Source organism: Triplophysa dalaica, chromosome 18 (genome assembly GCF_015846415.1).
Source record: "Triplophysa dalaica isolate WHDGS20190420 chromosome 18, ASM1584641v1, whole genome shotgun sequence".
Taxonomy (NCBI): Eukaryota; Metazoa; Chordata; class Actinopteri; order Cypriniformes; family Nemacheilidae; genus Triplophysa; species Triplophysa dalaica.
Window position 1 is genome coordinate 21101012 of NC_079559.1, and position 15548 is coordinate 21116559.

General features: G+C 44.7%; 1 protein-coding gene across 1 annotated transcript; it reads right to left on the minus strand.

Moving 5' to 3' along the window:
* Window positions 1-10644: 10644 nt before the first annotated feature.
* Window positions 10645-15134, minus strand: LOC130407326 (general transcription factor II-I repeat domain-containing protein 2B-like). Its single transcript, XM_056730111.1, has 2 exons — window positions 11690-15134; window positions 10645-11419 (listed from the first exon to the last, which is right to left on the minus strand). The coding sequence occupies exons 1-2, from the start codon at window positions 12486-12488 to the stop codon at window positions 10905-10907; spliced, it is 1314 nt and encodes a 437-aa protein (XP_056586089.1). The 5' UTR covers window positions 12489-15134; the 3' UTR covers window positions 10645-10904.
* Between the last annotated feature and the right edge of the window lie 414 nt (window positions 15135-15548).

Below are 15548 nucleotides of genomic sequence, written 5' to 3' on the forward strand. Positions count from 1 at the left end.
AATTCAATAACAATATATGAGAATGTACATAATTATAAACTGACTTTACTAGTGTTTGAACAGCCGAACTCGCTGTCACGCAAGAAGCTGGGTGAGTACAATCTTTTAATACATTGATTTATCCACTGTCATTCCGCGGCGCCACTGCACTCAAGATTGGCATATCGCTGGCTAGTACGGAACCGTGCCGTTCAGCGAACGTCAGTCATACTATTGTAAAACTTCCGGAGATTAGTTACATAATCGGCACTTCTGAAAGGGATTGCTGGTTAACAAATGTGTCCGTATCCAACGGGATACGTTTCTACACAGGGTGTCATTTCCATTTACATCTTGCCCAAATAACGCACGCACCCGTTACAGTTAAAGGTGCAGTTTGTAACAATTTCGCAGTAAACTATCCCTAAACCACAATCAAGTGTTTCATATAGTAAAAACCATAAACTTTATTGCTCTACTTAATACGTTAACATGATTTTGCGTTCCCGTCTGATCGATGGAAGTCAGCGAAGACAACAGATCCCATCAATCCATGCGCCTTCACAGCGTCAAGCTACGGCCTGTTGTTTAGATCGTGCCCCATGTAGTGGCGGTTGTTACAAACTGTAGGGTTAAGTTACACGACAGGGGCACGCACCAGTATATTTACCAGTTGCTTAACCGCAAGATCTCTATGGTATCTCGTCTGCCAACCTGAACACAACCGCATCTTGGAATCGCAAAGCAGTCAAAATGTTAACTCTGAAATAATTAATTGTTTTTTGACCCAAACAGTGCGCACATCATCTTAAAGATACATGAGCATTCCACAAGTCGGCTAGGCTAGGCCGCGCTCCAGGTGAGCCATTGTCGATGCCAGTTGGGGGGCTGACGGGACATTTCCTGCTCCCTTGCACGGCAACCGCCAGCACAGCTCGAGCTGGCCTGCAACAGCACTGTCTGGTCTGTTTACCCGCTACCCGTCACCGGCCTGAGGAAGCACCAGTTGGCCGCTCCAGCGGAAGCCACAACTACCCTCATCTCTGCGACTCAGGCAACGTCTCAGCATTCTTTGGGGACTGCTGTCCCCTCTCCGATGCCTTTTAACGCTCCGGTTCTGGAACCTCCTCCGGTCTCTAACAGCATCAGGGCGCAGATTTTAGCAGAAATTCAGGCTGCTTGCACCAGAGGCAGACCAATCACCAACTTCGGTCCCTCCCCATTCGGCCTTAATATTCAATTAAATCATCCTCTAAATACCTTGCTAACAGCCTCCAGAAACTCAATCATCCATGCCGTTTCTCACAGGACCCAACGGACATACCTCACGGCTTGGAGGAACTTCAAAACGTTTCACCTCTCATACAAAATCCCCTTCCCGGATTCTTCCCTCCTCTCCATCACGTCATTCATATCCTTCCTCAATAACACAAAGCATCTCCAAGCCAGCTCCATCAAAGGTTACTTGAGTGGGATCCAATTTTTCACAGTTGATGTTCAACGCACCTTCCACAGACATAGGAAGTTCTCAGACATCCATGTTCCTCAAGGCCATCCAGAGAATGCAACCCACTCCCCGAGATGCCAGACAACCCATCACCTTAGAGGTCCTAACCAAATTAATCTCTAATCTTCGCAAGGTTGGAATTCACTACTACATCTCACTTCGACGCTTCAGTTTATCTTACCGTTTCTGAATTGTCCATATTCCATTCTGACACAATCTCGTTCTTGATCAAGCATAGCAAGCAAGCGAGACAGACCAGGCCAGACGAGGTCATTTGCTCACCTATTCAGCCGTTCCAAACCCTGGCAGCATACATGTTCTGCCGCAGCAGAGCTTACCCTTCCCCCCAGTAATTGTTCCCTCACATCTCCCCTTTCCCCATCCCATTCCCCAGAAGCAGACCGCTTCCTCCCTCACTCTGCCGCAGCAGAATGTCTTTCCTCCCCCTAGCTGTATCCCTGTTTGTCTCCCTTACCTCTTCCCGGAAGTATTGTGCTTCCTCCCTCACTCTGCCGCAGCAGAATGTCTTCCCTTCCCCTAAATTCCCTCGCATGCTTCCCTTACCCCTTCCTCTTCCCCAGAAGCCAGCATCGCACCACGCGACAGCCCCCGCAGGGGCCCGTCCTTCATCCCTCACTCTGCCGCTGCAGAACGTCTTTCCTTCCCTCTGACAGAATCCCTCGCATGTTTCCCCTTACCCTGTCTCGGAAGTATTGTGCTTCCTCCCTCACTCTGCCGCAGCAGAATGTCTTCCCTTCCCCTAAATTCCCTCGCATGCTTCCCTTACCCCTTCCTCTTCCCCAGAAGCCAGCATCGCACCACGCGACAGCCCCCGCAGGGGCCCGTGCTTCATCCCTCACTCTGCCGCTGCAGAACGTCTTTCCTACCCCCAGCTGACCCCTCCCTGCATGTTTCCTTCCCCTTGTCCCCTTCCCCCGAAGCCAGTATTGTATTGTGCGACCGGCCCCGCAGGGGCCCGTGCTTCATCCCTCACTCTGCCGCCGCAGAATGTCTTTCCTCTGATAGAATCCCTCGCATGCTTCCCTTCCCCCAAAGTATTGTGCTTCTCCCCTCCCCCACCGTGCACGAAGCCAGTATCGCCGCAGCGACCGCTCCACCTGGGGCCCGAGCTTCACACTTCTCTCTGCCGCAGCAGAACGTGCTCCCCACCCCCCCCAATACTAGAAGGGGACCATAGCTTCAAGACTTCTCTCTGCCGCAGCAGAACGTGCTCCCCACCCCCCCAATCTCCCCAATACTAGAAGGGGACAATGGCTTTAAAACTTCTCTCTGCCGCAGCAGAACGTGTTCCACACCCCCACCCAAGCTACAAGCCAGTGTCACCGCAGTGATCACTCCCGGGTTTCCAACAATGGCTCTACAGCAGTTGACGCCAAGCAGCTGGAAGACAGCATCGCATTAGCGAACACCCCCGCAGGAGCACATTGGTTTATACTTCTCTCTGCCGCAGCAGAACGTGTTCCACACCCCCACCCATGCCAGAAGCCAGTATCGCCGCAGCGACCGCCCCCGCAGGGGCCCGTGCTTCATACTTCTCTCTGCCGCAGCAGAATGTGTTTCCTCCCCATACTAGAAGCTAGCGTCACTGAAGTGACCGACCACAGGCTTCCAATCTTCACTCTGCCGCAGCAGATGCCATGCATCTCGAAGCTAACTTGCCGCAGCGAGTGCCCAAGCAGGGGCCATTGCTTCAAACTTCTCTCTGCCGCAGCAGAACGTGTTCCACCCCATCCGTGTTAGGAGCCGGAGTCAGCGCAGTGACAACCCCCGGCCTTCCAACCCTCGCTCCGCCTCAGCAGATGCCAGGAATCATGAAGACCGCATCGCCCCAGCGAACACCCCCGGAGGGGCCTATTCCCCCACATTGATTCATACTTCTCTCTGCCGCAGCAGAACGTGTTCCAAACCCCCACCCATGTTAGAAGCCAGAGTCACCGCAGTGACTGCCCCGGTCTTCCAAACCATGCTCTGCTTCAGCAGCCGACATGCATTTCGAAGCCAGCATCGCTGCTGCGAATACCCCCACTGGGGCCCATTGCTTCCTACCCATGCTCAGCAGACACCATTCATCCTCAAAGCCAGCATCGCCGCAATGACAACCATGCTCTGCCACAGCAGACGACTTGCATCAGGAAGCTTGCTTCACCGCAGAGTTCATTTCCACAGAGGCCTAGGTTTCCATTCACGCTCTGCTGCAGCAGAGGCCACGCATGCTCATGCCAGAAGCACCGCAGCGACTGCCCCTGCAGGGGCCTGTGGTTCCAATTCGTGCTCTGACGCCACGCATTTCGAAGGTAACTTTTCTGCAGCAAATGCCCAAGCAGGGGCCCAGTGCTTCAAACTTTTCTCTGCCGCAGCAGAACGTGTTCCACCCCATCCGTACAAGAAGCCGGAGTCACCGCAGTGACCACCCCTGGGCCTCCAATCTTTACTCTGCCACAGCAGATGTCACGCATTTCGAAGCTAACATGGCTGCAACAAATGCCCCACAGGGGACCATTGCTTCCTACTCACGCTCTGCCTCAGCAAACACCTTTCATCCTCAAAGCCAGCGTTGCCACAGCGACCGCCCAGCAGAGGCCAGTGCTTTCAAACCATTCTCTGCCACAGCAGACAGGCAAAAGTCACCCTGCCAAAGCTAGCCAACCTTCCAGCTTTGTTGTGCCCCAGGAACGTGATCACAATTCACGATCACAGAAGAACTTCCTCAGAAATTCCCTTCCAGAGGGCATGACAACATCTGCTACATCAGGACCTTCACGACCCCCCAGCCAATGGCGACCGCAAGCCACCATCCAGGAAGCCTTTCTCTCAGCGGTTTGTTTTTGGGGAGTATGCGCTACCTGGCTGCTGTCCAACTCATATCCTTGCACTTTTTGGGGGGTGAGTTCTGGGTTCGGCCGTTTCCGAGCTCGGCGCACTCGCCCCTATTGGGGGGCGGGAGCGTTCCGGGATCGGATGGAATCGGCGAGCTCGGAACCTGCTCCCCGGACAGCACGCCAAACACGCATACTTTTTCTACCCCTGCTATCTTCATTATCTGCTCAGGTGAACTCGTGAAATGATGTTAATGGATGACTATAGATTTACAAAGTTCGGGAGAAACCAGAGCATGTAATTAAGACCAGCTGGTTCGCAATCAGCAATCATAGACCCTACCCTATCAGCTTAAGCGAACCAGCACATAAGTAGAGAAAGATTCTTACCTGAAGCCATCTCTAAAGGATTACACATCCCACCACCTCCCCTGCTCCTCTACTTGAGCTCTTGTCGATAGCAGAACTCCGGGGGGTGAGTTCTGGGTTCGGCCGTTTCCGAGCTCGGCGCACTCGCCCCTATTGGGGGGAAGGAGCGTTCCGGGATCGGATGGAATCGGCGAGCTCGGAACCTGCTCCCCGGACAGCACGCCAAACACGCATACTTTTTCTACCCCTGCTATCTTCATTATCGGCTCAGGTGAACTCGTGAAACATATTTTACTACTGGATTAACCTGAAATTCCTTCGATATTTGTACAAAGGAGACATACACAAACCTTCATTAACGGAACCTGTTGCTTTTTGAATCAAACTTTTTCTCTTAATCTGGATTTCTGGAACAAAATATCAGAAGGACACAAAGGACACCAATCCAACAATCCTGCTCTACAAACAAATTAAAAATAACAAGAGGACTAGATTATCAAGGACTATCTGCTACCAGGTACCAAAGTAAGTACTTTACCATCACTTTGTGCCAAATACTCGACAATAACTACAATCAAACAAACAAAACAAGCAAAAGAAAAGAAAAGAAAGTAAAAGTTTTACTCAAAGATACAATAGTGTTACTGAGGCAGCAAACTCTGCTCAACCACATGACCCACGCCTCAGAGGTGTAGTTGGAAGAAAACGACTGGACCAAACAAAGGAGATCACTCTACCAACGCCAGGCCCGGATTGGCTAATCGGGGAACACCGGGAGAATTCACGTCTGGCCGGTCTGTTTTTTTGGCCGTGAGGGCCAGTGTTGTCATGAATGGTTGAAATGTGGATGCTATTGTTCCTAGGCTGCCTGCACTCACAGCGGCCCTAATCTTTATATTTATTATTTTACCGCAGCCCCACTCTTTTTTATTTAATGTTTTTTCGCAGCCCCACTCAGAGTGCAGCCTGAGGGTTAATGATGACGTGATTATCTTTTACTCCCTGGCCCCGCCCCCGACAGCGACACTGCAAGTTGCTCTCAATAGAAAACCGTCAGAAATAAAAATGGATAACAGAAAGCGCAAAGACGGTGCTGAAAAGGCCAGAATAAAAAGAAGAAAGCTCTGGAAACTGACGCGGCCAAATGTTCTAAGCTGACCACATTTTTTCTCAAAACAAGTAAAGACGACCAGACGGTAAGCTTTGGGTGAGCGCGAGCTCATTTCGCGTGGCCGGATGCTCAACATTTTTTGTGACTCGAGCGAACAGTTTGCGCAGCGCCGCAGTCAACATGAAAGCTTTGAAGAGATTTAGACTTAACAGATACCCCTGTACAGACATCTTTAATCATCAGTGTGTCTGTTTTATATTGTATTCAGAATAAAACAATATTTATAAACATTGCTCTTTGAACTGTTCTTATATCTTCTCATTTTATATAACATAAAGACATCCAATAGGTTTAATCTATGACAATGTACATTTAGCAGTCCCTAACCAACAATATGTAGAAATGTGTCTGCATTATGCACAGAAATGAAAGATTGGACAAAAAGTTTTATATAAAAAATTTATTAAATCACCAAACAATAGTTCGAAATGCATTTCAACGTCCATCACACGCATCTCCTTCACAAGAGCGATGTATTCTACATCTCCACGATTTTTGGCATGCAGCGGGTGAATATTCCATCTCCTTTTTAGCCCTTTTTTTTGATAGTAGTAACAACACAAAATCTCCTACGTTTCCTTGTCGAGCAGCTGCTCGCAAGACGCCATTCTGAATGATCTGACGTAATTCCGGTAAAATTCCTACTTTTCTTCTACTTCCTGCGGATTTACAAGACGATTTCGTTTGTGCACCCCCTGTTGTTTCAAAGAATATCTCAACGGCAAACGCGTCAAGTATAAACGTCTCGTCCGTTTGGGGAGTTGCGCGCGTGGACAGTGGAGGCTCGCGGAAAGGAGCCAGGCTCGTGTATAAACAGGCGTTTATTCAGAGGAAAAAGAGATGAAACAATCATTAGAAAGTTACACTGTGAACAAAAGTCAGATAACAGTGCAATACTTTTTTTATTATTTAACTAATGTTCTCATATTTGTGAAAAATATTTGAAGTTGTAAAGCAGCCGTATCATTGAAAAAGAAATTATAGTGTCATTAGACAGTGCAGTACATTTTATTTTTAATCTTTTTTTATTTATTTTGTTTTATGTTTTTGTTAGATTTTTTTCCTCATTTCAATGTTCGGATATTTATGAACACTAATTCTTAAAGAAATAGATTCTGATACTGTCCTGCTATTTACTGTTCTAATAAATCTTCACTGTGAAGCAAAACTTGTATTTTCACTGAATTGGAAATTATGATATTTTTGAAAAATACAATGAATTAAAAGGCTGTAGAGAACAGTGCGCTGTTGCAGACTTATATTCTGAGGTTTTAATTATCATTATTTAAATCTAGTCAGTCGTGAACTAAAGTGGGCCGGTCTAAGGCATGAAACTCCAGGGCTGAAAATGAGTCCCAATCCGGCCCTGACCAACGCCCACGCAGGTGTGAACGGCCCACTTTACCATGGATGCACAACCCCAATGTGTGGAGGCCATTCCTCTACACTATCCAAAAGAGGTTACAAACGATACAGCAAGGAAAGTCTACAAAAACAAAAGACTCACAGAAAACTCAGAGACTTTATTCGCAGACCTTCATAAAGATGGTAGCACCAGTAACCTGGTTTTTTTACACCAACCAACCTCATTCATGGCACAAAGCCATCATCTCAGAATTCCCAAACGCTAAAAGAAAAGGCATCTGTGGGGGTTACCAGCTAAAAAATAAAAATGAGGATGACGTAACAACTATCAATGTTAACATTTACAAAGCAACAGGGATAGTTGTAGTGAAAAGCACTCAAGGACTTTTCGAACAAAACTACCTCAGTATCAAAGGAAGATTACAACTGGAACCCAACAATCAGCAACCCACCACAGAGCAATCAGACAGAACCCCAGTTTCAGAACAAACAAAGGAGCTCCATTCACACTGCTACTGTAGAGACATGATAGAGAGATTCACAGCCCTGGAGGTGGAACTAGTACAGCTCAGAGAAATTACCCTTTCTCTCCAAACCATACAAAGCTCGGACCAATCCGGCAACAACCCCACAGCCAAGCAAAAAGAGGGAGACAACATCAGGTTCAAGGTTCAGCTGGCATCACTGGAAACCAAGCTCACACAGCAGACAGAGAGTCACTGGACCCAACTAACTGCTTTAAGAGAGGAGATAAGAGAACAGAAGCATGAAAAAGATACTCACCTCACAGCCCTCAACTCCAAAAATGGTCCAGAACAACAGGTCACCCTTCAAACGGACCACAGCTCACAGACCTCATTTTCACAACCCAGCCAAATACGTACATCTTCACCAAACCCTTTGACCAGTAAAAATCAACGCAATGAACCTGACAACACTCCAACACCCACAGAGGACTCACAGAAAACAGATATTGTCCTTCTGATAGACTCAAATGGGAAATTCATAGACGAAAAGAAGCTCTTCCCCAAACAAAGTGTGTCCAAACTATGGTGCCCTAACACGCACAGTGCCCTCAGACTACTGAACGAGGACAATTTAGGATCCCCAAGCCACATAATAATCCACACTGGCACAAACGACCTGAGAGCACAACAAGAAAGAGTGGCCACAGCACTAGAGAGGGTAATCGAAAAAGCTACAACCACCTTCCAAATGCCAAAATCACCATCTTGACACTGCTACCACGGAAAGACTTCCACCCAGACACAATTCAACAAGTAAACGCAAATCTCTCTAGAACTTGTGCACTCAAACCTCAAGTGCACCTGGCTCATCACCCCACCTTGGACCTCACATGCCTCTATGACCATGTACACCTATACAGAGCATCTGTCCCCATTTTTGCAAAGAAATTAAAAGATGTTGCTCTAAACCGCAGCACCAACAACCCTTTTAAACGTGAAGCATAGCTTGACACAAGTGTCTTGCAGCGATCTACGGGTATCTTCGCCCATTCATCATGGGCAAAAGACTCCAGTTCAGTCACAATCTTAGGCTTGCGCACTGCAACTGCTTTCTTTAAGTCCCACCAGAGGTTCTCAATCGGATTTAAGTCTGGTGACTGCGATGGCCACTTCAAAATGTTCCAGCCTTTAATCTGCAACCATGCTCTAGTGGACTTGGAGGTATGCTTGGGATCATTGTCCTGTTGAAAGGTCCAACGTCTTCCAAGCCTCAGGTTTGTGACGGACTGCATCACATTGTCATCCATTATCTCCTGGTACTGAAGAGAATTCATGGTACCTTGCACACGCTGAAGCTTCCCAGTACCTGCAGAAGCAAAACAGCCCCAAAGCATGATTGACCCCCCGCCATGCTTCACAGTAGGCAAGGTGTTCTTTTCTTCATAGGCCTTGTTCTTCCTCCTCCAAACATAGCGTTGATCCCTGGGCCCAAACAGTTCTAATTTTGTTTCATCAGTCCACAGAACACTATCCCAAAACTTCTGTGGTTTGTCCACATGACTTTTGGCATACTGCAGTCGACTCTTCTTATTCTTTGGGGACAGCAAGGGGGTGCGCCTGGGAGTTCTGGCATGGAGGCCTTCATTACGCAGGGTGCGCTGTATTGTCTGAGCAGAAACTTCAGTACCCACATCTGACAAATCTTTTCTCAGTTCCTCAGCAGTCACACGGGGACTTTTCTCCACTCTACGCTTCAGGTAGCGCACAGCAGTCGAAGTCAGCATCTTCTTTCTGCCACGACCAGGTAGCGTTTCAACAGTGCCCTTTGCCTTGAATTTGCGAATGATGCTTCCTATGGTGTCTCTTGGTATGTTTAACATCTTTGCAATCTTCTTATAGCCATTGCCCTTCCTGTGAAGAGTAATAACCTGTTCTCTTGTCTTCCTGGACCATTCTCTTGACCTCACCATGTTTGTAACCACACCAGTAAATGTCTAGAGAGCTGAGTATCACAGTCGATTTAAAGCTGCCTAATTGGTGCTTATTAGGCTTTATTGCTGCTCCCTGATATTCACAGGTGTTTTCAATACCTGATTGAAAACACTTCATTGAACCTCTGTTCTTCAGAGTGGTAGTCTTTAAGGGGTTGAATAATTATGTCAATGAAGAATTCACAAAAGAAACATTTACTACTGTATTACAAAACTAATTGATGTCATTTTAGTTGCATATGGTTCTTTAAGAAGTCCTTGTAGGATTTCATTCTGAATACAATTACAAATATACACTAAATTCCCTAAAACCATTCACAGCATTGGGGGTTGAATCATTTTGAACAGAACTGTACATTTCTCTAGTGCAGCTGCCAACTCAGAAAATGTGAAAAAAGACAAGTCATTAACTTTTTTTATGTGAGCATATCTCTGCAAGCCTTTGAGAAAAAAAGCGCGGTTCTCTCTCCCAACAGGGACCGGAGGGGCTTCGAGAATGGCCCTGGGGGAAACAGGTGTGCTTATTGAAAACAATGTGTTTGGTGTTTAAAGACGAGACCTTGTTTCTCATTCGCTTTATGTGACTAAACTTTATTGTTTTGTCGCTGGAAGCACAGGCTGACACAGCATGTTTTCTACTGAAAAGGGGGCAGAGACTAGCAGCTCTCTTGCATTTAAAGAGACACACACACCAAAACAGCGCGTTTCTCCTCACATGCAAAAGTGGGCATGTAGCGCATGGTATATGAAAAGATGTGTGGTGTTTTTTGAGCTAAAACTTCACAAACACACTCTGGGGACACCAGAGATTTAACATCTAGTGCAGAGGTGCCCAAACATTTTGCTATGAAGGGCAAAAAAATTATTTGACTGAGGGCAGTGGGCCGAAAAATCTGTGAAATTATACCAAACTGTATAATATTTAAATTAAAGTTTTATCCCATTTATTCATCACTTATTTAGCATTTGATAAAGTAAATACATTACTCTGTGATTTGTATAATGAATGCAGTTTTTATTCCAAGGTTTATAGTTCAATGAAACTAGGAACTTACAATTCAGTGAAATTACAATTCAATATTCAATAACTTACAATGTACACTATATAAAGTACATTCAGAACATAGAAACAGTGCCTTGTACAAAGTTGTGTGCAATAAAAACACAGAAACAGTCACATATACAAATAACAATTAAAAGCAGTGCAGCCAGTCTCCTCTAATGAGATACATGAAGCTGGTCCTTATTTTTCAAGAGTTTTTCCAAATTGGGCTGGAGCTGACTTACTGACAAAGTCAGTACATTATGTAGGTGAGAGTCAGTTAGTGAGCTTCTCAGTTTACACTTGTTCAAATTCATCAGACTAAATGTCTGCTCACAGATGTAGGTGCTGCCAAATAGAGACAGCATCACTTGTGCCTGTTTGCACATCTTTGGGTACCAGTTTGCTGGGACACATTTGTAGAAGTCTATCAACGGTTGGGACCTGAACTTGTGTTTGAGTTCTGAATCACACTGAAGGTCAATTAGTTCCATCTGAAGATCATCACTGACTGTGTCCACACTGATGGTGAAGGGTTGAGAAAACAATTCAAAGTCAGCAGCACTGTTTCTGAAGTCCTCAAAGCGACGGTCAAACTCCTGGATAAGGTTGCTGAGAACAGCATCGTACTCTGGTAACTTTTCTTTCATCATTCCTGCCTCTTTAAGACAGGGAAAATGAGCCAATATACCTGAATTTAAGGATAGAAGAGAGAGGGAGAGGGGAACAGTGAGAGACGTGTAGTAGTGATTTGAACGATATGCAGCAGGTATGTAAAAAACTGACAAAAAGCAAAAAGAAGACAATACACAACTTAAAACACCTTTATAAAAAAATGATTAGCTTTATTAACAAATATATCAAATAATACAGCTGATACCACTGGATATGCAGTAAATACAAACTAAATATAATTATTGACTGCACATAAAATGTGCAATATTATAACTATGAATGTTACCTGCTGAGAGATGTCTTTTGAGCAGCAGTAGTTTTTGTTTGAAGGCTTTGACATGATCGAAAAGCTGGGTAATAATCTGGAGCTGAACATTCAAAACATTAAGCAGCTCTGTGATGTCCACAAGGAAAGCAAGGTCAGAAAGCCATTTCTGGTCCATTGGCACTTGGAAGTTACTGTTTTTGCTTTCCTTAAAAGCTCTGATTTCATCACGCAAATCAAAAAACCTCTTGAGAACCTTTCCTCGGCTCAGCCATCTAACCTCCTGGTGGTACAGCACATCACCATATTGCGCATCCATCTCGTCCAACAGTGCCTTGAACTGCCTGTGAGTCAGCGCCTTGGAGCGTATGTTATTCACAATTTTGACGACTTCACGCATCACATCAACAAGCCCAATGGATTTGGCACATAGCTGTTCTTGATGTACAATACAGTGGTACTTCACGACTTTCCCCCCACACTCATGGACTTTCTGAGACACCAACGTAGCAAGGCCACATTTCTTCCCTACCATTGCTGGGGCTCCGTCAGTTGTAATTCCAGCCATATTCTTCCATTTTAATTCGTTCTTTTTTAACAAGTGCTCAACAGCTAAGAAAAGGTCCTCACCTTTAGTAGTCCCTGAAACAGTCTCGGTGCCAGCAAGCTCTTGTGTCACTTCAAAATCTTCATTTACTCCACGTAAAAATACCAACAGCTGTGCGGAATCAGATATATCTGTGCTCTCGTCGCAAGCTATTGAAAAGGCAGAGAAGGCTGCTGCCTTTACCTTGATTTGCTCACCAATGTCCTCTGCCATATCCACTATGCGTCGGGTAACGGTATTCCTTGACAAGCTGATTTGCGAAAATGATCTTATTTGAGAGGGGCATACTGCTTCTGCAGCAACTGCAAGGCATTCTTTGACAAACTCTCCAGTTGCGAAGGCCCTTCCACTTTTAGCAATTAATGCAGAAATTTGATAGCTGGCCCGTGTGGCATTTTCTTGAGCTGACGAAGGACGTAGCAGTGTACTCTGCTCCGATCGAAGTTTAGCAAGCAGCTTGTTAGCCTCTTGCTTTCGTGCCTCTCCGCTGTACTTTGAGAAAGCCGAAGAAAGTTTTGTTTCATAATGACGACGAATATTGTACTCTTTCAACACAGCGACTGACTGTTTGCAAACTAGACACACTGCCTTTGAATGAACCTCAGTAAAAAGAAAATCGTTTTGCCAATTTTTTGAAATGTCTCTTGTCTGTGTGCCATCGCCGCCCTCTCTCCATTATAAATGTTAACGTTCCTTGTGGCAAATCGCGCCGTTTCTGCGCATGCACAGTAAAGAAGAGTCAAATTTGCTTAATAATAAATTAATAATCCTTTAATTTTAACGTACATCATTGTCACTCAAAAACATGTCATGTAAAATGTTAAAATATTATGTCAAATCAGAAATTAAAATCTGCATGGTTACCGTTTTCCCTATCTTACCATATATGGCATCGCGGGCCAAAATAAAGGTTGCAGCGGGCCAATTTTGGCCCGCGGGCCCTAGTTTGGGCACCTCTGATCTAGTGAAACCATTCGAAAAACCTCTCCTTTAACTGTAACTATCTTTACTGTAAGTTTTATAACAGATCCATTTTTAAGTCATTGGCATCGAAGACACTCCCAAACTCTCTTTGATACTCTTTGATATATAACACTGTATTAGTGGTGTCCTAGCCTATCAACATTTTGAGGTTTTCGGGAGGAACATAGGCATGTCACAATGTCCCCTCCATATTGAAAACCCTTTCTGAAGGGGAACTTGTAGCAATGATGTAGAGGTATGTCCTTGCCTGCACGGACTGTTTTGGATATTGTCCCCTGTGTTCCTTCCATCAAATTAAGGGGTCATCTTCGCTGTCAATGTTTTGTTTAGGCAGAAATGAGGCTAGCTCCATGTCATCATCATTCTCTTAAGAATCATCAGATGATGCTGCTGCCCCATTGCCCTTTGCTGCTTTAAAAAAACTGCCTAGTGGCTTTCTCTTCTTTTCTTCGGAGGGTAGTAAAGGCTGGGCGCAGTTGTTGAGGGACTTTTGTTGCAAAGATAAAGATCAGTTAAAAATCTTAATATTGTACACTTGGTAGAAATAGTAATATCTCTAAGGTGGGTTTTCTTAGTTAAATTTCAAATGATTCAATTAAATTTTTTAATTATTTGCAGCTGTGAACAATGAACCAAACTTCAGCTCAAACCCGCTTTAACACACCTATCGGCAATTATCAAACAACCCTGAACACCTTGTTTAGATTCTTCAGATATGTTTTACTTGGGTTGGACCTGAAATCTTCAAGATGGTAGCTTTTCAGGAGCTATTTTCCAATTTTCCAAATTCAAAGTCAATGTCAATACTGACTTCATCACATAATCACAGTCCACTTCTCTCACACATGTCATGAACAACTCAAGTATGAACATCTGATCTTCCTTGAGAAAGTTCATCCTCCACAAGTTGTTCAGGTCATGCTTGAAAAGAGAAGGATGCTGTGAATCCATTGCAGAAAGCATTTTCCACTTTTCTTTGAAACGCTCAAAGACACTGTTGAGCATGTGGACAGCCTGTGCATTCACAGCAAACCCTGTCCTGAAAAGCGGAGCTGCGTTTTTCGCCATCGGCAGGCACACAGCTGATATTCAAGAAATACCCTCCATCCACAAATCCCAACAGTATACCAAACGTATTCTGGGCCCGGTTTTTCCAAAAGTAATCCATAGGATTTTGGATAACGGATTGGGTCAAATCTTGAAAATGTGTTTTTCAAAAGAAAAAACGGATTACATAATCGGATTAGATCACGTAATCCAATCTTGGTTTTGATCCGGATCAAACCTTTAGTTTGGGTTTTCAGAAATTTTTTGTAGGATTTGGATCACTTTGATCCAAAAAATCTGGATTAAACTGATCCCACCAAAAGGGATGCAAAACGCAAGAAGAGAGAGAAGAGATGGGACAAATCCCCACGGGCCGAAAAACCTAAAGAATCCGAAGTGAAAAGACTCTTCTTGTGGTCTCTTTTAAACTGTAAGGATGTCACATCCTACAGACGTGACCGACCCAATCAGGAGATGGCAACTTTGGAGGGAAAGTTAATTGTCTTTGTCTTTCAGATGGTGTTTTGCATGTGAAAGCTGATTGGATGTTCACTAAGAAAACTTCTAGGAGTTTGATAAAACTAATATGAAAAGAGTTACCAAAACACAGCAAGCATCAACATTAAGGAAATCACAAATGTAGCTCATAGACACCAAACATGATCTAAATATCATCTTAGTTAAATGAGTTACTACAAATCTAATAATTCCAGTAGTTAAACACACATTCATGGATACTTTGGATTAATGTTTAAAACAGACAAAAAAAAGAACATCAATACATGGAAAGGTTATAAATAAATAATTATATCTAGGATTGTATGTCTGTCCCGAAAGTGAGTATAGCAGCAAAATATTTCTACATTAAATTTGGTTGTAAAAAACTCTTATCTTGATGGTCTGGTGTGGGTTGCTATGTCACCAGAGATCTGATCCTGCGCCTGGGTGTTAGTTGCAGATTGGGGATAGACCCCCTGGCGACTAGATTGCTGGTTGGGTGAGGGGTGTTCTTGTTATATTTAAGAAATATAACTAGTTATTGCGTGTCTGATCAGTCTCGGGCACTACACAAATATTTCTTGAAGTTCAGACAAAAATGAATAGTAACATTTACAGGTTGCGATTCGGTGGAGCTAACAGGTCCAAAAAAATCTGTATTGCCCCCTCTTTCAAGGATAGTCATTTAACATATCCTGCAGTGAACGCGGCAAGATTATTGAAGCAATCTTTGGTGAAATGACG

Coding starts and splice junctions, on each gene's coding strand:
- LOC130407326 (XM_056730111.1), bottom strand. CDS start 12,488: ATGGCAGAGGACATTGGTGAGCAAATCAAGGTAAAGGCAGCAGCCTTC. Junction 11,420..11,689: donor CAAAAGACATCTCTCAGCAG/GTAACATTCATA, acceptor CCTTAAATTCAG/GTATATTGGCTCATTTTCCC.